The following is a 22,207-nucleotide window of genomic DNA, read 5'->3' on the forward strand; positions in this document are numbered from 1 at the left end:
CCATGTGGCCGGTGGGAAGGGATGGAAATCACTATGGGCTGAAAGAAAGCAACGGTGTTTAGATTGGAGACCTGGTCACCTAACCACCTGCCAGAACCAGTGGAACTGACTGACCAAGAAATAGGGACCTAATATCAATTTCACAGCTAGAAACCTGCCTCCCTAGAAGATGAGCCAGCATGGCTTTTCACTTCAGGTTTTCTTGCCTTTTATTTAAGGCTCCTTCAGATCTAGCCTGGCAACTCTTGGCTTCCTTGGTTTCTTTCTTCTTGTTTTAATTTTCCCTCCCTAATAGCCCACTGAGAGCATTAGATGTTATCTGAATTACAAGTCTTCAGAAGTTTATCATTCTTCAAACAATGGGTAATAGAATATAAAATTTAAATATTTTGAACAACCCTTCTCCACCACCAAGTTCTAGGTTTCTCCACCACTCCATGGAGGATGTTTTCTTCTGGACTAAATTTTCTTTCTTCCATCTGTTCTTTTTGTAGTCACCTGTGGCTATCTCTGAGTCTAATCTCCCAGGTGAAGTTTAACTGGGGTGGGGAGGACAATATTCCATGTGGAGGGAGTAAGCCAGGTTGCCATGGAAGGTCTGACACTGGCTTGTGCTTTGGACACTTCCTTGTTCTGAGAAGCACATTTTAGTAGCATCTACTTCTGGAAGTTGTGGTGAGAACAGAAATAGAAAATCAGTGCCAGTGGTCTATTTCCAAGCTAGGGCTAACTCTGGAGCGAATCAGAATGAAGGACATCTCCTGCCAATGATCAGAGGAGTTTGGAAAGGCTACCAGCCATCTCCGTTAGAAATTGTGCTCAGGAAAAAGCTAGAGCTGTGCCTCACTGAGCTCAGTAAGTTCACATGGCTTCTGCTCTGTTAAGAATTACAGACTATACTAAACAACAAAACACTCCTTTGTATGTGATCTGCTCTCTGCTGTTTTCCATCAGTTTGAACTCCAGTGGATGCTGATCCATTGCGACCCCCTGAGACCCAGGAGAGAAACGTGTCATGAGCTGCCAGTCAGAATCACAGTGAGTCCTTGAACTGCCTGCAAAAGCTGCTTCTCCCATCTCACCCTCTCCTCATTACTAGTGTCTCCATGTCCCCTCCTCCCATGTTCTCTTTCCCTAGAGTTGTGCTTTGCTGTACTGACTAGCTTGGAATTAAAGAAACACAGGGCTTTCTTGCAACCTGGCTCTAGAAACCATCACCGGGCAGACCTGTGTCTGGGACTCCCTTTGGCGGCTCACAATACCCACTTGGAAATGTTTCTCCCCTGTAGAGGACAGACCCTAGGTAGGCTCCAGGGACAGCCAAGGGCTACCCTGAGGAGGGTGAGGTGGAGGAAGTGCAGTGCATTTCAGGTCTTGGTGTGGCTGACAGGAAAGGGTTAACAGGGACTGTTGTCATTTTATCCCTCCTCCTGGGCCTGGGAGCTCTCCTCCAATCCCCAGGACCCTCTCCAGGGCCATTCATAAAGAGAAGGAATCTAGGTCCCCTTGGTCAGGCACCTTTGCAACCATTACTCTGGGTGGATTTGGAGGTCCAAGTGCCACTTTATGCACTGAGCGGGGTCTCAAAGTCTAGGGGGGCATCAGGCTGCAGAAGCAGGCTAGAGGATTAACAGAGAGCAACAGGGATGGCCTGGACTGCCTGGGGCAGAGGAACACTTGGGTTTCCACTACTGCTCTCAGGGCTCTGCTTCTGTGCTGCTCAAGTAAGTTGTGTGTGAGTCTGCCGGGCACCTCACCACTTTCTCTCCATCTTTTTTGTCTACAGCCTAGCCAGACCACCGAAGAGGTAAGCTGGGGACCCTCCCCCAAACCAAACCAAACAAAACAATTTAAAATACTCCATTTTTTTCAAGCATGAGACAGGAAAGGGAGGTGGTGGTGAAACTGTCCTGGTTGTGAGAAGGCACTGTGCACCCTTAGGGCTTTCATGCCAGCTGCCCTGAGCCTAGAGCACTTCCGGCAAGCCTGGAGAACCCATTGATGTGGGGAAAGGGGCCGTTTCCCCCATTCGGATAGTAACACTAATGGCACAGTGCTGGAGCTAACCCAGGATTCAGGACCAGGACCTAAGTTTTAGCCTGCATCTCCTTACTGCTCCTGCTTACTCTACCTGGGTCACACTCAAGGGCAGGTCTTTATGGTTAAGGCAGAAATTCAGGTAAGCTTCCTCCTGCTCCTGCTGCTGTAGAAAAACCACTAAACCTCGAGATCCAGTTAGTGGTTCAGGATTGATGCCTGGCAGCCCTGGGCCCAGTCATAACTCCAGCAACTTCTTCCTAGACTGCCCACTCCCCCCTCCCCCTCCTGGCTCCTGGCAAGGGAGGGCGCCGGGCAGGGAGGCCGGTGGAGGTTTGAGGTTTCACTTACAGAGACCCCATTGTAACCTGTCTGGTCCTTGGAGTTCAGGAAAACAAAGTCTTTCTTGATGAAAGCAGCCTTCTTTTCTCTCCCTCTCTCCCTTCCCCATCTCCCCCGCTCCCTCTAGAAGCCGAGAGGAAAAAAAGAAAAAAAGTTCCCTAAAGCAACAAGTTTATACTGTTTCAGGCGCCAGTATTCCCTGTAGACCTGTCAAAACAGCTGTCTGCAAGCGACTCTAGGTCTCACAAGCTAAGGGTCTGTCGGAAATTTGTGTAGCTTTTGAAGTGAGGTGCAAAGACGGCTTGTCAGGGAGTGTCACCGCTGATGGAAGTGAAATGAGGTCAGGCTCCCCAGTTCAAGGCTCTTTCACCCTATAACCCCCCCCCCCAAGTCTCCCCCCCCCCCCCAGTCTACTGGACAAAGAAAGGTTTGCAGTGGTAAAGTAACTGTTTATCCTGGGTCTGCTCCGGTCTTACCTGCTCAATTTGATCTGCAGTGGAGGTATCAAATGACCCCGCATTCATTTCTTAACTCGGGTGGACGCAAGGTGGACATTAGACAGCTCCCTTCTTCGCAGTTCCCTTCTTTTTAATGCATTCCGAGAAGGCGAGGCCCAGCAAACCCTGCCTCGATTTGAAGACGTCAATTTTACTCCACCCTGCACAGTTTACCTCGTACAAGGTGGAAACACCCTGTATTTTGGTTCAAAAACTTATCCACTGCAGAGGGGCCTCCTTGCCGGTGTGTGTGTGTGTGTGTGTGTGTGTGTGTGTGTGTGTGATGGTGGTGGTAGGGAATAAGGACCCTGCTTAGTTCCTCTGGGTAGACATTGTCCTCCACTAACCTCTGTGCATTGTTCCTGGCAGAGAGGACCCCAGGGTGAGCAGGGACCTCCGGGGCCTCCGGGACCTCCTGGCGTTCCAGGCATAGATGGTATCGATGTAAGTGTGCCTTTTCCTTGTTCTCCAACCCAGCCCTTTCTCATACTTCTCTAGTTTTGGATGAGCAATTAGAAAGGGCCAGATGGCCCCTTCCTGTCACTCTCATAGAGCTAAGACTAAACGCTAGGAAAGTTCCAGGTTTGATACTGTAGCCTGGAGATTGTTAGAGAAAAGGCTAGTCCTGTACCTGTTGGCTTTGGGGGTCTGAACGTCCGTCCTTGGGCCCGCACCCCGGCTTCCGCCCATATCTTTGTGGAGTGCATGCCTGAGACTCTCCCGTGGGACCCCAGCAACTCTCGCTCATCCTTGTGTTCATCCTTTTCTCTATGTCTACAGGGAGACCGAGGTCCCAAGGGTCCCCCCGGCCCTCCGGTAAGTTGATTGGCGACACGATGCCTCACTTCCTTCCTTAAGATGTGCTTTGTAGACGTGTGTGTTTGAAGAGTCTCAGCCTGGCTTCATTTCCTCCTTCTTCCTGCTCAGGGCCCTCCTGGGGAACCGGGCAAGCCAGGAGCACCGGGCAAGCCAGGCATTCCAGGCGCTGATGTGAGTAGAGAGAGTGGGGGAGGGCATGCTGTGGAACCCTGAAAAGTGTCATGTGAAGGCTGATGTCATGGATTCCAGGCACTCTGTTCACCCTATAGCAGGCATGTGGGTGCTAGCGGATGGAAGGTTAGGTCTCCCAGTAAGGACGCTTCACTTTCCCGGGCACTCTCCGGATTAATCATTGGAGGCGCTGCTCTACCAGAGGGCCAGGGCCCTATTCCCAGCACCCACAGGGCAGCTCACAACCATCGCAGGCGGTCTGAGGCCCTCTTCCGGTCCCTGGGAACACTGCTCAGGTACAGAGAATAAGAAAATCAATAAAAATTTAGAAGAAGACACCTGAAAGCGGAGCGGGTATAGGAAAGGACAGGAGGTATCTCAGCTCCCAGTAATAGAAAAAGAAAAGAAAGTTTGCTCAAAGTGAGTGTGTATGGAGATAGTAGGGGCGGGAGATGCTCAGTACACACAAACGAGAAGTCAAAACTCAGTTTGGGAAGACGTCCAGATGCCCAGCTGTACGGTAAATAATGTTTCTTCAGAGGCAAGTAGCTTCGGCTTTCTCAGCATCTCCCCTCTGTGCACACTACCCACAGCTGGTTTAGCCCTTCAGCAGGAGCTGATACTTGTCTCTGGGTCGCAAAGAGCTGGCATTTGTTTCATAGAGTTCCTCAAGTCACCTTTCCACAATCAAGCATTCCTTATTTGTCTTACAAGACCTAAAGGCTTTTCTAAAAGAAAGAAAGCACCCCCAAGCCTACACCTATTATTTCCAGGAATATTTGTTAGTGTTTAAGAAAGCTCCATTGTTCTCAGAGAACAAATCGGATGATTTTCGCTTCTACTTCAGACACGCCTTTTCTGTTTCTATTAACTCGGTGAAGGTGCATATTTCAGTATTATTTAGTGTTTCAGGAGACACACTTTGTTTTACAATTCAAAGCGTCTGGTTTGATTTCTTTTTTCTTTTGTGTGTGTATTTCACATAGCAATACATGAGCACCTGTGGATTGATGTGTGGGTAGTGTCAACTCATGTTTGGATACTGCAAATGAGATTACGTGATTTATTGGCTACCAGACTCTTTGAAATTGAATTATTTGAAATTGTCAGGTCGTAGGAAGAATGTCTGATAAATACCAGGCCACTAGGTAAGCTACTAATATAAGTTGACTCTCTCTCTCTACTTTTCTTTGAAACTTCTACTTGCCTTTTGTTTTGGAGGAAAAGAAAGTTTCTAATTGAATTTTAAAAATTATATTTGAAACATAAGCCATTCTTCTAAAATCTTGCCTTCCTGTTAAGCTTTAACTTTATGTTAGACAGAAAGCTGGACTTAACTGTCCCCCAGCCTGTCTGTTTATGTATCTAAGATCTTGCTGTGTAGCCCAGCCTGGCCTGGAACTCAAAATCCTGCCTCAAAGTGCTAGAATTATAGGCATGTGCCATCATGCCCTGCTAGTTACTCAGTTTAATGGGGCTTTTATAACTTGCTTAACAGTTTTTTTTTAAATCTCAAATCATAGGCAATCCTTTTCTTTTTTAATATAATGTTTTTATTTATTACAATTTATTCACTTTGTATCCTAGCTGTAGCCCCACCCTCATCCCTTTCCAATCCCACTTTCCCCTCCTCAGCTCCTCCCATGCCCCTTCTCCAGTCCACTGACAGTGGAGGACCTCCTCCCCTTCCATCTGACCCTAGCTTATCAGGTCTCATCAGGACTTTCTGCATAGTCTTCCTCTGTGGCCTGGTCAGGCTGCTTCCCCCTCAGGTGCAGGTGATCAAAGAGCCAGCCACAAGTTCATGTCAGAGACAGCCCCTGCTCCCCTTATTAGGGATCCCATTTGGAGACTGAGCTATCACGGGCTACCTCTGTGCAGGTGGTCCAGGTTATCTCCACGAATGGTTTCTTTTCTTTTTTAAAGTTATTTTTCCATTTGTATAAGTAAGTGAATGTGCTCTGAATTTTGTAGTAGAAAAACAGAAAAACAGCTACACATATTTCTTTGACTATATTAATAGTCCCACGGTGCAAAAAAGACATTTGCAATATCAAAAACTGTACAAGTTTCTTAGATAATCACCTTTGACCCAGAAATGGTCCATAAGTAGAAACACAGGATGGAAGAAGAAAGGCAACTCAGTCTCCATGTAGGTTTCTGAGTAAGGAGAGCAGGGCCTGCCTCTGTCATGAACTCAGTTGCCTGCTCTTTGATCACTTGCCCTGGTGATGTGGCCTTACCAGGTCACAGAGGAAGAGGGTCACAGGCAGTCCTGATGAGAGTTGATAAACTATGGGCAGATGGCAGAGGAGGAGAACTCCCCCTTTCAGTGGACTCTCCCTTTCGGGGGGGGGGAGAAGGAAAAGGTAGAAAACCCACACACGTTCCAATGTTTTAGGTTTTCCTTTCAGCTGAGAGAATTTAGCTGTGGCATTTTCATATGCTCAGAGTATTTTCCTCAAGCACTGTCACAGATATTATTCCCTTTGGCTTTACCATAACCTAGAAAGTAGATGTTATTTTCCCATAAAAAGGAAAATGAAAAAATTATAAGAATAAATACTTTCCTCAGAGACCCAGAGTTATGTAGCTGCTAAGACAACAAAGACTTTTATATTTATTGAATTCATTTTAGGCAACTCAGGTTTACCTCCAGGAGATACAAATGAAATGAGGTGCTTAATACAGCTACAGTCATACCACCCCGAATGTACTGGATCTCATCTTTTTAATAGAGGAGTGGCTGGAAAGAAGAGGGGAAAAGAGCAATAGTGGATTTTTTAGTTCCCCAAGGAACCAACTAAGAAGAGTGCATATATGCTTTGAAAATCATTTACACTCAATGATTGCTGGCTAGAACTCTAATGTTTCATCTCCACCAACCTTTGAATCAGAGCCACTCATGATGTCTGCAACTGGGAAGTTTTCTTACCTGACTCTCATCGAGTTGATGCTAAAGCCTTTTACTCTAATTGAGAAAGGACATTTTGTGACTCTTTGAGAGTCTACCAACGACTCTATCCAGCCTCTGGGGAATAAAACACGTAGAAAAACTTTGGAAGAACTGTTTTGACAGTGAACTCAGGGACCTTGATCTCTAATCTCTTTGTCTTCTGCTCTTTGTTTCACCGTGAGGCTTGTTGGGGGGGGGGGAGGAATGTTTTTTTTAAAATGACTGTTGTATGATGTTTGTCAGAATCCAAGAGAGGGACTGCTTTTCCCATGTGCAATAGATTTTTGGTAGGTTTGCCATCACTGCTAGGCTTCTAGCAGTATGCCTTGTCACCAGCTGAGATTCTGGATCCTGGAAGGAGACAGGAAACAGGATGCTGAGGACAGGTATTTCCTGACAACTAGCACTGTGAAGGCTCACAGCACAGCTCCGAGATTATTCTATATGGAGCTCTGTCTGCATAATCACCCACATGAAGGCAATTCTCCCTGCCATTGGAGAGATTTTCCTCCGTAATTTCTTTGAAATTAGATTTAGAGGATTTTATTGCAAATTGGGTTTTGAAAATTGTGCCTGCTGCGTGTGTGTGTTCACATTTTTCCAGTCCCTCTCCTCACCCATGGAAGTTGAGTCTTCTTTTCTTTTGTGGTCATATAGAATAGAGGTGCCAGAGCCTACTTATACCCAAAGGACAACTATGTTACTATTATGTATAATAATCAATAGAGATATTGTTGTAGGTGCTTTTCATTGCAGTCAGAAAGCTCTGTAAACTGTATTTTATTCTTACAGGATCCAAATAAGACAGAAAGAAGAAGTGTAATTGTGTATGGGGATTGTAGTTAGATTATGTGATGTCATCCAGGCATGACAAGATGAATATAACCTACACCCCTGAGAAATGTTTATAACAGGCGGAGTTGGTTAAGACATTATTTTGAAAGGTCAGTGTCTGTGAAAATGGTCAGGCATTGAAGGAAGCCGAGGAGGCAAAGAAGTGTCATGCTGTGGTTAATTTCCAGCTTTGGATTGTTTGTATGGGCTTTTTAAAATGAAGAATAACATTAGAACACTGTGCAGTTAAACAACAAACAAACAATAGTAGGTAGGGTCAGGGTCTAAGTCAAATCATTACAGAGGGTGGAGGGGGACCCATGTAATATCCTTCTACCCAAAAGCTGAACCTCAATTTAACTTGTTCATTCATCACGTGTTGAGTGTGTTAGATGTCAGGGACATGTCTTAGCATTCTGTTGAGTGTGGATCACTTTCTCCTTCTCTATTTCCTTTTATCTCCTCTCCTCCTGTCTTTTTCTCCCTCCTTCTCCCCCTTTCCCCTTTTCTCATTTCTCATATTCTTTTCCCTTTCTTTTCTGTCTCCTGAGACACGGTCTTGCTTTACAGCAGTAAAGCAACTTGAATGTAGCCCAGACCGGCTTTGAGCTAGCAGCTCTCTTGTCTCAGCCTCCTGGGTGATGACGTTAGTCATGAACAATTGCACCTGGCAAGATCACACTTTTCCCCACAGTTATTTCGTGGCGGACTTCACTGCAACACCCAAGGCCAAATCCTCTTTCCACTTAATTTGAAGGACTTTCCAACAGTTGACATACTTGCTAAGCTCTTTCGAAAGATATCATAGATGTGAGTGATTTGGCACAGCCTTCAGGTTATGTGATAGTTACTTGCCTGTGCTTCTATGTATTGTATATAGTGGTTATTATCCTCTGCTGTTTCAGTGAGTCCAGTCACAAACTGAAGAAGGCTAGTTGACTTGGTGTGTGAAAACTGACCATGATTTTTGTCTTTGAAGGTGTATACATGAAGTGGGTCTTAGGGGATCCATGTCCCAAGGTTTTTTAAAAAAATATATGTATAAAACATACACCAAGAGAGTACTCCTGGATGTGTGGTTTCTTTGCTAAATCTGGGAAAGCAAATGGTTTATTGCTATTAGCATTCAGCAATTAATTATGTCATAGCTCTTGTTCATATATCTTAGTTTTATAATTTGGCTAGGGAAATGAAAACTGAACTCTTAAACATGTTTAATATTTTTTGTTGGTGCTAAATTTCTAATAATCAACATTTTCTAATTTTTCCCTTCTAATTTCTTTGGCTTACCATACTGGAATTGCTACAGGACTTTGTAAGAAAAAAAAATGTAAAAATGTCAGGGCTGGAGAGATAGCTCATCAGTTACAATCTCACTGTTTCTGCAAAGGGCCAGAGTTTGGGTCTCAGCATTTGTGTTGGACAGCTCACAGTCATCCTCACTCTAGTTCCAAAGGAGCTGCTGGCCTCTCTTGGCCTCCTTGGGGACCTGCACTCACATGTACACACACACACACACACACACACACACACACACACACACACACCACACCACACATACACATAAGTAAAAATAAAATAAAAATGTGAAAATGAAGACCACATATGATTGCCTAAAAGCATCCATTTGATATTTATGAGATGAATTTCGGCAATCTGGTTTACACAGGGTTTCCATAGTTTTAAGAGGCCTCTGACTCAGTGTTGTCTAAGTATTTTTCACATCTGGACAATAAAGACTCCATAAGACATTTATGTACATGTGCATTGAAATCCATGCACATATGTGCACACATATTTCACTTTCAGGAAAATTGAATTTAAAGATTATGTTACCAAGACAACAACTGAAAATGATGAATTACAAGGAAAAAAATTATAAAAAAACCAAAATTCATCTGTCAAATATGGAAACTGTGACATGCAGGCTGCATTATCCTGGTTCCATACTTACTTTTTATTGAAGAAGAGGACAAATAAGTATTAATAAAAACAATAAAAATGTGTAATACATTGTCACGTGTGCTATGGTGGCTAGACATATGTATGAGGCACAAGCTCTACCTAGCAGGTGGCATACATTGTTTTTATTGGCGAAAATGCACGCCTTCAATTTCTTTTTTTTTAACTTAAAAGTTAATATTCTTCACTATGTTATTGAATGCCTAGAAGATGGCTAGAGGGTTTAAAAGTATTTGTCTTTAATTCATATTAAGAAACCGTTTCATTAGCTTTTAAGACATTATTGTCCCACATCTAGAAATACATACAGCATTATTATTTTGTAGGTAAAATAAAGTAGACATATAAATATGTCAAAAGGGCAGAATCCACTGTAGTTATTGCGTTGTATTTTCTCAAAGCAGAGTTTTAAAATCCCCTTGAAGTTATTGAACCTGTAACAGCGCAGTTACCAAATTGTAAAAATTTTCAACAGATGAGAAGTCAAAAACAGACCTCACGGTAAATGTTGTAAAGTAAGGATACATTAGAAAGTGTTATTTTATGAATACTTGCTTTATCCATGCATAACCAGTCTAGAGATAGCTAGTAAAGTAAAAACTTTCTGTCCGGTGGTCTTCCTAGGGCTGTTATGATAGTGCTGACACCATGTGCTTGCTTCAATAGGGATTAACAGGACCTGATGGATCCCCTGGCTCCGTTGGACCTAGGGGACAGAAAGTAAGTTAGCCACCTGGTGTTAATTATACAGTGTCCTCAAATGCCAACAAAAACACCCCAAAAGAAGGTTTGCAAACCAACTGAAACCTGAACTGTATTAAAGATTTTGGTATCTATCCAATTTGACTGTATCCATATTCATGCTACAAAGAGATAAGTACAGTGAAGCTATTTTTGTTTTTATTTTTAGGGAGAACCCGGCGTGCCTGGGTCTCGTGGATTCCCAGTAAGTATTACAAGCAGTGAAGCAACAAAGCTGAAAATCTATTGTTAGGTAAAATTCTGCCATTGAGATGAAAAATGTAATGCAGTTTTCTACATCAAACACATGACAAAGGGTTTATGACTCATCCGGCATGGTAAAAATACCTGTAGAAAAGTTTGACTGTATGGTGAAAATACATGTACACATCAGGTGAGATTTCTTAATGTAATTTAATTTTGAGACAGAAAGAGTCTTACCCTGTAGCTCAGGCCGGCCTGGAGCTCACCACGTAGTCCAGGATGGCTTCAGTCCCACGAGGATCCTTCTGCCTCAGCCTCATGACTGTTGGGCTTGCAGGTGTGAGTCACAGCCCCTAGCTTTTCAATGTACCATGCCACTCATGACGTGAATTGTGTATCTGATAAAAGCTCAACAGATGAGCTATCACCAGCCTTGTCCTGGCATTGCCAACAGGGAAGCTTAGTGTTTGTTAGTCTTTGGGTTCTTTGGGTGTAGATTTTTTTTTTTTTTTGAGACAGAGTTTCTCTGTGAGGCCTTGGCTGTCCTGGACTCACTTTTTAGACCAGGCTGGCCTCAGACTCACAGAAATCTGCCCGCCTCTGCCTCACTGAGTGCTAGGATTACAGGTGTGCATCACCACCCCTCAGTTTCACTTCTGCTTTTACATCGTGTCTACAAATATGATTCACTGACCTATATAAAATATAGGATCCACAACTTAACAAAGCAAAACAAAATGTGATATTTGTTTTTCCGAGATGACTTAATTTGCTTAGCACAGTTATCTCCATTTGCACCTGTTTCCCTGCTTGCTGGAGTTTGTTGCACACTAGGCTCTGTTTCAGGACTTAGGATAGGGTGGATAAGCAAGATGTGGCCTCAACCTGTGACTCTGGATAGTCTGGTGTGAATAAAGAGATATGACGAACCCAGGGAAAGGAGATGAAACGACAAGCTTTAAAACCAAATAGAATAGTCCATTAAGATCCTATTGTAAGTTATGCCAGGTGTTAGACCAACTTAATTTCAATATCTGTTATGCTTAGTGTGTGGAAATATAGACACACTTTTTAAAAGGGGGGTAGGTTTATCTTAGCAATTTGTTTTTTAATTGCATGAGTCTGTGTACTGTGTACACTGAAGTCCCCCTGGGGGCCAGAGGCATTGGATTCCCTGGAATTGGAATTGCAGGTGCCACCTGATGCCGGTGCTGGGAATAGAACTCAGGTCCTTTATAAGAGCAGTAAGCATTCTTGACACAGAGTCACATCTCCAGGCTACAAGGGGTTGTATTTCTGAAAACCAAACCAAACCAAACCAAACCAAACCAAACCAAACCAAACCAAACCAAACCAAAAACATTTTACTCCTTTGCCTCTCTGTGCCTACAGCTTGTTTGAGGAATGCCTAAAAATCATTTATTGCAACCCATAAAGCTGTGTTATCTTTAATGTAGATTTTTTTTTCAGCTGTATGAAAACTATTTGGTTGTGATGTGCCTCTCTGTGAGGGAGGGTGAATATCAGTGGCTTCTTCACTAATGTGAGTGAGGGAGAACATAAATGGCTTCTTTGACTTTCTTTTAAAAATCCTTAGCAAAACAGTATTAGTCAGCATGGAATCAAAGGAAGGCTTGAAGGGCAGAAACAAGCGTCTGGCTTCATCCGAGGCAGTGTCGTCTGCTTCCACAACCCAGGGGTTTCCCGCCAGTGAGCATCACTTATCTGTTCAGCTTCAGGGGTCAGCTTCTTGAGAACCGAGCCGTGTCTGTGTCTATGCTTGTATGACATTTAGACCACAAGCCGTAACTTTTCATTTTGATCTTTTAGGGCCGTGGGATTCCAGGACCCCCCGTATGTATCACTTCATTGTTTATTTTTGCACAGTCTAGAAAATCTTCTATTTCCAACAGCCTGACCTGACCCTGCACCGTTACTCTAACCAGCGGGGCTTATAGATTTGTCTGTATGATGTTATATATAAGACAAGTCCCTAATGACAACATCCTCAATCTGCCAAACAAATATACCAATTAGGAAAATTACCAATGCAGGAAATTTCTGTTTCCTATTAAATAATTAAAGTTTTGTTAAATGAATTATTGTCTCACTGCAAGCCAACTCTGGCAAGGATGAACAATCCTAAGTCTGTGTTTTATCATCTTTGATGGCATTTATGACAGACTGTAAAGATATCCATAAATCATATTGTCCCTTTGATTCATTGACTTCAGGGTCCTCCTGGGACCACAGGACTTCCTGGAGAACTTGGCCGTGTAGGACCCATTGTGAGTACCATGGTGCATTTTGATTGACATTTGCTAATTTGAAAGGAGGTGCTGGTGAAGAAGGCAGATGAACCCACTGTACACCTTTTCCTGAAGCTCCAGGAAGCGTAGATGAATTCTCTTCCAGCTAAGCATTTCCTTCTAACTTCCAGACTGAGCTGCAAATTAGGGAGTGACATCCCGTTATTACAATCTCATTTAGAACTGGGATCGGGTGGCTTTTTGTGTTAAACTATCCATATGAAATTAAGTAACAGCACACAGATATCACGTTTATAGCAGAAGCATTACAGTATCATCAGAATTTAATTCTAATTAAACAAAGGAAGAAACCGAACTTGACTGAGAAAACTGTTGATAAAAAGCGTTCCTGTGATATTCTGTAAACATTTAAAATTCTTGAAGCATTGATGTTATGATACGAAGAATGTGAGCTCACTGAGGAAAGGGGTCAGACAGCAGGTATCTTTCTTGCTCCGTACATGTTTTTTGTTCACAAATTACATATATGTATGTGTGTGTGTATTACAAATAAATGAATACAAATGATTGCATATTTAAAAGAATTATGAAGCTTCTGACTTTCTATGTAGACTATTAAAAAGGAAAATGTGCCAACAGTAAAATTGGATGTATAGAGTAATTTGATCCCATTTTCATCTTTGAATTTAGCTTATTTGCTTTACTGCCCATTGCAAGAGTTCAGTGTCAGACCAGGCTAGGTGGACAGCAGAAGCAGGACATGGCCTTGCAGAGCTGGATTCTCCACTCTCGTTCCCTGGCTCGGCACGAGCTTCCTTTTGCTTTAATTGGATGACGCTAGTAATTCTGGCCACTCAGGTTCATCTATAGACCAACCGGAACAATACATTCGGTTTCTGGCTTGTGTTTCAAGTGGGTACACTGATGGGTCCATCAATGATCATCCCGTGGATAATTGCTTTTGTGTTTTCCCGTGTGTCTTCCTTGCTTTGTTTTCTACCCTGGGGAGAATTTCTTTACTTGTCTGGTGCCGTTCAGCTAACTGGTGTAGTTAGGTGTGATTTGGTGGTAGGTTTATGCCAGTATGAGCTGTGCTAGACTTTCTAGTAATGCCATTCTCTCATGACTCCTTGGTTTTATGTACTACATTCTGAACCTTGTGTAACTACTGTGTCTCTATTTTGAAATGACTTAGGGTGACCCTGGGAAAAGAGGACCACCCGGCCCTCCTGGACCCCCAGGACCTAGTGTAAGTGTTTTTCAGCTTAAGTTTCTTTTGCATCTAAGGGTGAGGAGTGAAGAAATCGCAGAAACAAATATGGAAGTGTCTAGTTAAATCATTGTTTTACACTTCCAAAATGGCTACTGTTTGTTGTTATAAATATAAAAGAATGCTGGGTGATATATATTTTATTATTATACCTAAGGTTATCATGGTGGTATCATTTAACTTGTTATCACAAATAACAAGACATAGACACCTGTTAAATTTTATTATTGCCTTATTTACCTTGGGCAGGGCAGATATTTTACCTACACTGGCTTAAAAACCTCACCATCCATCTCCCAGCCCCCATCCAATGCCATCCATCTTAATTTCTTCATCTGGTTTATCTTCCATCTATAACGCCATTATTGGAGTCCTTACTCTGAGCCCGTGTGTGTGTGTGTGTGTGTGTGTGTGTGTGTGTATGTGTGTGTGTGTGTTTCTTTTCCCCCACACTAACCCATCATGGCATCCTCCTTCCTCCTCTCTTCCCATCTGTCTCCTGTGATTCTCCTGAACCCTCCAAGCCTGGAAACTTTAGCCACATCTACCCCATTCTGTCCTGCCCAGGTGTAGGCCATTTAATCAACCAATGTCCTAGGCAGGTTTACAAAACAAGAATAAGTTTAACCAGGTCTTGAGGGCCAGTAACATGCATCAGGCCACCCCCCCAACAACTGTTCATTTCCTTTCTTTCTCTGTCTCTCTCTCTCTCTTCCTCTCTCCCTTTTAATCCACTCAAAGCCTGGGTCATTTTAGAATCAGAGGAGTAGAGGAACTACAATAATCTAAAAGGTGGTTTTCCCAGAAGACATCTTATTTGATCGAAGCATTTTAATAGTTGTGATTTCTTAAGTGCTCAAAAGTGACAGGCAGAAGAAGCATTTTCAGATAAATTAGCTCTTGCTAAGTTCTTTAAATGGTAGAAATAAATGTGGTACCCTGTGTTTTCATTTCATTATTTCATTCAGAGTATTCTACTTTGTCCATATTGTCAGTCATTTAATCTCTGCAGTAAGATAGCCAGCTCGGGGGGATACATAGTGAATAAAGTGTAATTAATAAAAATTTAAATAAAAATTATTATTAAAAAAAAAAAGATAGCCAGCTATAGTTTAGGGATTTTTAAAGGTATCACCTATCAACCAAGTCTTCAAACACCAACACATATTTCTATTTTTTTCTTTGTATCTTTTAAAACTAATAGAGTTATTATATTTTTGAACATTGAAATTTATATTATCCGTAAGTTAGAGTAAAGTATCTAGTTTTAGTCTTTTTTTCCTTTCTTTGTTTGTTTTTTGAGACAGGGTTTCTCTGTATAGCCTTGGCTGTCCTGGACTCACTTTGTAGACCAGGCTGGCCTCTAACTCAGAGCAATCCACCTGCCTCTGCCTCCTCGAGTGCTGGGACTAAAGGCGTGTGCTTCTATTTTTATTGTTAACTTTAGTGTTTTACTTACTTTAGGGAACAATTGGATTTCATGATGGAGACCCATTGGTAAGATTTTTCCTTTTAATATAATCTGCTTTGTAATTGTTTCCTATCAGCATATATCAGTAGAAAACAAGGGGTTTAGTCAAGGGGTTTAAATTAGAACATAATCAGAACTATTATGCTCTAATTTAAAGGCCACGTAGTCTTCAGATGAGCTGTCTTTGAAGTAATCTGCCTGGAATATACTAGACTTCCATGTTTGTTTGTTTGTTTGTTTTTTGTTTTGTTTTGTTTTTTAACTCAGACTGCAACTCATGGGGGGGGGCTTGTGGACCTGCTTATTTAATCTCGGGTTATGCTAGTTTTTCCACTAGAGAAGGATTTTTTTTCCTGCCTTTGGCTTCTTCCCTGAGGTCTGATTTTTCAGGACTCCAGTCTTTGGAAGCGCTATGATGCAAGCAGTCAAATGACAGTTGTAAACTGCGCAGGTGTGATTTTGACCATATGGTGAAAAGGCTGTGACCTCAGGATGGGGCTACTTCAATGGAGAAGGAAGAAACCAGACAAGGCCATGGCACAATCCACTGTCCTCAGAATTTTATTTCTTTTATTAAGTCAGGAATAAATATGATAAAATATTAATATGTAACATGCAGACGATGAGCACGTGGCTGGGTATCTATCGAATTCTCTGAAACTTTCCACATTTCTAACAAAAACAAAGGAAAGAAACATTCAGAGTTATTTAATGATCGTTACTGCCTGGGGGTTTTATAGCTGGACTGCTTGAAAAACATTCCATCTTGTCACACTTGAAAAAAAAACTTCATCTTGCACAGAATTGGTGCTCTAGTTTCTCTCTCTCTCTCTCTCTCCTTCTCTCTCAGTGCCCCAATTCCTGCCCGCCAGGTCGTTCTGGATATCCAGGCATACCAGGCATGAGGGTAAGAATGATTCTGTTATTCTAGCTTCAGGAGTATTACATGCAGAGAAAGGGAGGGGAGCATTTAACCGCCGGCTGGGACGGACTAGTGAGGTGTGTGCCTTTGCTCTCTGTCTGTGGTACACCAGTGTCCCTGATGGGCCCCAACTGAGGTGTGTGTCCTTAGTTATAGAATGTCTGTAGTTCAGGGAAGTGCCCATAGAGTACACAGGGCCAGGAAACTTGAACATGAAATCCAGGGCCGGGCGTTTGCCTACTGTGGAGAGAAAAACAGTGCTGAGGATGTGGAAGGAGACTGCGTATATACTCCGTGTATGTGCGAATTTGAGAATACGCTGGTTAAAAAAAAAAAAAATTAGGAGAACTGTGTAGAACAGATTTTCCTGAAGGTGTTTTTCTTCCATGCTACCATTATGATTCTTCAAAATAGTCTATTCAGAAAAAAAAAATGCTGGGGATATGTTGCTTTTCCCACCGTTCTTTGAGTCTAAAGCGATTCTGAGAAATGTCAGACCCTGCTCTGTTCTCATCTAGAAGGCCTGGAGGCGGAAGGCACGCATTTTTCCAAAGGGTTTTCTCTAATTGCAGTTTGGTGGGTTCTCTGCCTGTAGGAAGTTTACGCCTGCACTATAATCTTGTTTTTCCAAAAGACCAGGGAGAGGTGAGAGTTCCAGCTGCCCTGATTTGGGAACTTTGTTTCCCAGTTTGCTTGTTGCCACTGCGCAGGTGCACCACTGCCTAGGTGTGATGGGCTTTTGCCTTTCCCTTTCCGCACTTCCTACTGAGGAAGGAAGAGACTGTACAGCTAAGTTAATCGTGGGCCAGCCCTTCCTCTACCCCCAGGAAGGACTTGGCCATAGGGTAGGCAGGAAGAGATTTCAAGAGAGCAAGGGGGTAGTTGGGTCAGCTTCTGAAAGGGCGAAGGAAGGTATCCGTGCTGAAGACTGAAGGCTTCTAACCCAAGCCTGGGGAGGAAGCTGGGGAAACCCGGAGAGAAGGCGGGTACCACTGCAACCTGTCGCCTCGCTGGTGGCAGGGCAGTTGCTGAGCTAGAAGGATATTTTTATCTAAGCCTCTGCTTATCATAAGAATCAGTCACATGGTGTACATTGTGATATTAGAACTACCAAGGTTGTGTGTTGAATTTTGTCACATCATCTTCCTCATAGTATTTTAACACAGATTTAGGGAAGCAGAACAATTTTATGGGCCTTCTGGCCACTTTCGGCTTCAATCCCAGAGCAGCTTCGTTTATTCGTGTGTATTTTCACATTTGTTAGGGCCATAAAGGGGCGAAAGGAGAAATTGGTGAACCAGGAAGACAAGGACACAAGGTAAGGAAAATGAGCTTTTTGTGGGTGAATTGTGACTGAGAGCTAGAGATTATTTTCACTACAAGGAATAGGAAAGTATGATATTTTATTTCTTTGGCAAGGAAATGCTTGGTGTATTTGAAGGATAGTATTCTAAGCTGTTCAGTTATTGAAACAACAAAGAAAGCACCAGGAATTTTCCCTCATTGCCCCCAAATTGACTACATTCTCTTTCCATTTCAAATATATCATATTTAGAATTTTTTTTTTAAATCGAGGCTGATGACAGTCAAACATAATGTCACTAGTTGTTTTACATCCCCAAGGTTTACAATAATTGTAAAGTTTTTACAAATGGTCTTAAAGGGGGGAAAAACAATACAAGATTTGGTAGCTAATTGGCTTACAAGTCCTCTTCCCACAGTCTGAGCGAATTTGTCTGTTTATTTCTGATCTCATCTCACTATAACTTAGGTTTGAAGTGGCTGGAGGCTGGTCATCCTATGTTATTATCCGGAGAGAATTATGGAGTCTGTATTGCAATGGCATTGGTACACCCTGCCAAAAAAAAAGGCTGAGATTTACTTAAAGCAAGGCGACTTGGTTGACATTTCTTCATTTTATAAATATCTGATAATTTTAATTCCTGTGTAGTAGATTCTTTCTCGTAGTAAGTTTTATAGTACTTTGAAAATCACACCACTCTTATTAGTGCAGGCCTGCTAACCTGTTGACTGTGTCTGTTCATATCATTACTAGGTTGTAGTAAAATATGAGCCCTTTTCTTCCACAGTAATAAGTTGGAGAGGCAAATTATTACTATTATTTTTTTGAGTAAAGTATCTTTGAGTATTAACATCCTTGAACTCTTCATCCCAAATCAGTCTGTTGAATAACCTACTTATTCAACAGGATATGATCAGGATAAATAGGCAAATTTTCTGTGCCCTATTACCATTTGCAAATTATTTTAAGTCTTTTACTACAAAGGCTGAGAATAGTAAAGGTATTTTATTTATCTGAATGAAATAGCTGTGCTTCTGATGTCAGACTAGAGGGAAATAGAAAAAGGGACTGTCCTGTTTCCCTGAATGCCTATTCATGCACTGAATCTTAAAATTTATGTTTGAAAATTCAACTAATATTTATCAAGAACCTGCTATGTTCTATGGTTTATCCAAAGTTCTGAAAGTTCAGAAGTGAGCAAAATGAATGCTCAATCACAAGGGATTGTTTAAATTAACCATGACATAAGAATATATGAGAACACTGGCTAGCCACAGAACCAGGCAAGCAAGAACATTAAATCATACCCAGAGCTCTTTGTGAGCTCAGTAATAAAGCAGAGAGTGGACAACTGTTCATTCCAACGCTTCGATCCATTTCTCCTTGTTCTGGTGACCCCTTTCCTCTGGAAAGCCATCTCTACTTTATCCCACGGGACTGAGGGCTAGAGCTGTTAATCAGGGTGTTTCTCCCTATGTCCACCAAACTGCTATTTCTGGTGACCACAGATTAGCTATATGGAACCAAAAATAAGTTGTTTTTGGTCTTCAGTGGGAAACTTGGATTTTTTTTTGCAAGTTAGGCAGTTGGACAAATGTCCGCTTGATGTTGTATATTCCTTTAGTTCATGTGACATTTTTGTACCACCCTAAACTTCAAGTGATGTCTTTCAAAACTGGTGTGAGGAGGTAGGATGAAACTAGGCCATTGAGGATGGAGACCTGAAAGGACTGAGCCTGAACTGACAGCAGCATGGTGAAGAAGAGTCTGCTGGTCTCCAGTTCCCACGCGGATCATAGTCTGGCTTTGAAAGTATCATATTAATTAACTAATGAAGATTTAAAGACATGTCTATGGAAAAAGAGGGTGATAGAAAGAACTGGAGGGGATACAGACTCCACAAGGAGACCAACAGAGCCAAAATACCTGAGCCCAGGGGGTCCTGCAGAAACCAATACTCCAACTCAGGACCGTGCATGGAGAGGACCTAGACCCTCTGTTCAATGGAAGCCCATTGGCTGCTCAGTTTCCAAGTGGGTTCCCTAGGAAGGGGTACAGGCGCTGTCTCTGACATGAACTCAGTGCCAGGCTGTCTGATCACCTCCTCCTGGGGGGGGGGGCAGTGCAGCCTTGCCAAGACACAGAGGAAGATGATCCAACCAGCCTTGATGAGACCTGATAGGCTAGGGTCAGATAGAAGGGGAGGAAGTTCTCCCCTATCAGGGGACTAGGGAAAGGGCATAGAGGGAGAAGAGGGAGAGTTGGTGGAACTGGGAGGGAACAAGGGATGGGGCTGCAGTGGGTATACAAAGTGAATAAGTTGTAATAAATAAATATGTAAATAAAATTAAATTTAAAAAGAAAAACAAACAAACAGACAAACAAAAAAACATGTCTGTGACTGCAAGACTCACTAGTGAGATCCTAATAACAAAACTATGGTCTGGCACCATGTTACTGCAGTTCAGTCAGTGTCCATTCAGAAGTCTGTCAGTAAAATTACGGTGAATAGCTCCTCCAAAAGTTGTCATTTAAAATTTGCGGTTATTGATTAGTTGTATGCTTTTCATCTGCAGGAGAAATGTTTAATTCAAACATATTACTCCAAGTTTTATGGAAAAATCTATGAGAAATATGCCGTGCCCTGATAAGGAAATCTGCAGGGGACTATCAATCATTGCTGTTTGTGCAGCAACTCGAAAGCTGTGCGGGAAAAACAAGTAGCATTTTAATTACACTCATGCGGTGCTGGAGAGATGGTGCGAGAGTTAAGAACACTCGCTGCTCTTACAGAGAGGACCCTGGTTCAGTTCCCAGCATCCACATGGCAGTTCCTGGACATTTGATGCTCTCTTCTGGCCTACAGGCAAAACACTCATACATATTAAATAAAAGCAAATCTTTGATAGTATTCACCTAATGGTTATCTGCTCTTTGAGCTAGCTTTTAGCATGGGACTGCCTCTTTTTGCTGTCCGTCTTAAGTTCTAGTAGAACACAATGCCAATTATACCAAACCCAGTAAGATTATTATAATTCACTTAAAAACCACATCCCAGGGCCTGTGAGATAGCTCGGCGGGTAAAGGTACCTGCCTACATTAGTTTGATCCCCAGAATCCCTGTGCCGGCAGGAGAGAACCAAATCCTGTAAGCTGTTCTTTGGCCTCTGCAGATGCACGTGGTATGCGCATGGCCTCTCTGAATAAATAAATGTAAAAAAAAAAATTAAGTGTAATTCATTGAAACACAATCAATTATTTTTGCACTAAATGCCTAAATGTTCTCTATTAACACTGCTGTTAAATTTTCTGGGTGTACTTCATTTTTATTGTACACAAAAAACACCCCCTGTAAACATGAGGTATAATCTATGGGAATTATAAGTTATCTTACAAGTCTATAAATAATATATATTAAATATAATATAAAATTATAGGGGAAAAGTGAGCCAATAAAATATATAACTCAATAATTAAAAGATAGAGTTGATTTTAATATCTAATGTAAGAAAATTTTCTCATGAATAACCTTACAATTAAAGATACTATTATCACAGAAATGTAAAGTGCTGTATTTAATGCTTTCTCAGTTGATAGCATTGGTTTTCTGTAATAGCAGAAGCTGGACCCCTCTGTCTCTTTTTGTGATGCTGGATGTTTGAACTCAGCGCTTTGGCGTGCCCAACAAATGCTCTGCCATAGGGTCATATCCTCAGCCTAGGAAGCAAGTTTCTTTATAAAACGCTCTAACAAATTTTAAGGCATATCAGAGTTTATAAAGCAGCAAAAAGTCCAAATGACAAGTATATAATATGAAAGAAGATCCCAAAGACAGTAGAAAACAATAGGCAAACCACTTTGCCTAGGCAAACTTCAGTGGTATTCAAACCTACTGTAAAGAAAATAACATGACTTTCTTCGTAGAAAGGAAAAAGGTTTTCCTAAGTAGAGGCATATACCAACTTCTATGATAAAGCACTCTAATGTAGTTTAACACAAAACAAACAGTGGTGAAGAAACTCCCCAGAACTCTGTTGTAAAATGTGTGTGTGTCTGCACGTGTATGCATGTGTGTGTGTGGTGTGCATGCACATAGGCACACACACCTGTTTACACACGTGGAGGCACTTGGGTGTCCTGTTTCATCAGTCCGCTTATCCTCTCAGTGAACCTGGAATGAAGCTAGCAGCCAGCAAGCTTCAAAGACTCTCCTGCCCTGCCCACCCCCGGAGCTGTAGGGACATGTGCAAGCCCACAAGCAGCTTTTGTATGTAGATTCTGGGGACCCAAACTCAGGTTTTCATGTCGGTAATGTGGCATCTCACAGCAGAAGAGCAGAGTGAAAACAGAGCTTTTTGGCTGAGGCACATTTTCCAGCCTACCTAGAGAGTATTTGTTACGTAACACA

The 22,207-nt window shown here is 42.2% G+C and overlaps 1 protein-coding gene across 1 annotated transcript in view; it reads left to right on the plus strand.

The window, feature by feature from the left end:
- Positions 1–1,470: 1,470 nt before the first annotated feature.
- Col9a1 (collagen type IX alpha 1 chain) overlaps positions 1,471–22,207 on the plus strand; it is a 63,229-nt gene continuing 42,492 nt past the window's right edge. The window contains exons 1-12 of the mRNA XM_021649119.2: positions 1,471–1,724; positions 3,246–3,320; positions 3,657–3,692; positions 3,804–3,866; positions 10,285–10,338; positions 10,529–10,564; positions 12,394–12,417; positions 12,798–12,851; positions 14,029–14,082; positions 15,568–15,600; positions 16,425–16,481; positions 17,761–17,814. Coding sequence (XP_021504794.1) covers positions 1,647–1,724; positions 3,246–3,320; positions 3,657–3,692; positions 3,804–3,866; positions 10,285–10,338; positions 10,529–10,564; positions 12,394–12,417; positions 12,798–12,851; positions 14,029–14,082; positions 15,568–15,600; positions 16,425–16,481; positions 17,761–17,814 — 618 coding nt within the window. The 5' untranslated portion in view covers positions 1,471–1,646. The remainder of the gene's footprint in view (positions 1,725–3,245; positions 3,321–3,656; positions 3,693–3,803; positions 3,867–10,284; positions 10,339–10,528; positions 10,565–12,393; positions 12,418–12,797; positions 12,852–14,028; positions 14,083–15,567; positions 15,601–16,424; positions 16,482–17,760; positions 17,815–22,207) is intronic.

The sequence above is a fragment of the Meriones unguiculatus genome, chromosome 16 (genome assembly GCF_030254825.1).
Source record: "Meriones unguiculatus strain TT.TT164.6M chromosome 16, Bangor_MerUng_6.1, whole genome shotgun sequence".
NCBI lineage: Eukaryota > Metazoa > Chordata > Mammalia > Rodentia > Muridae > Meriones > Meriones unguiculatus.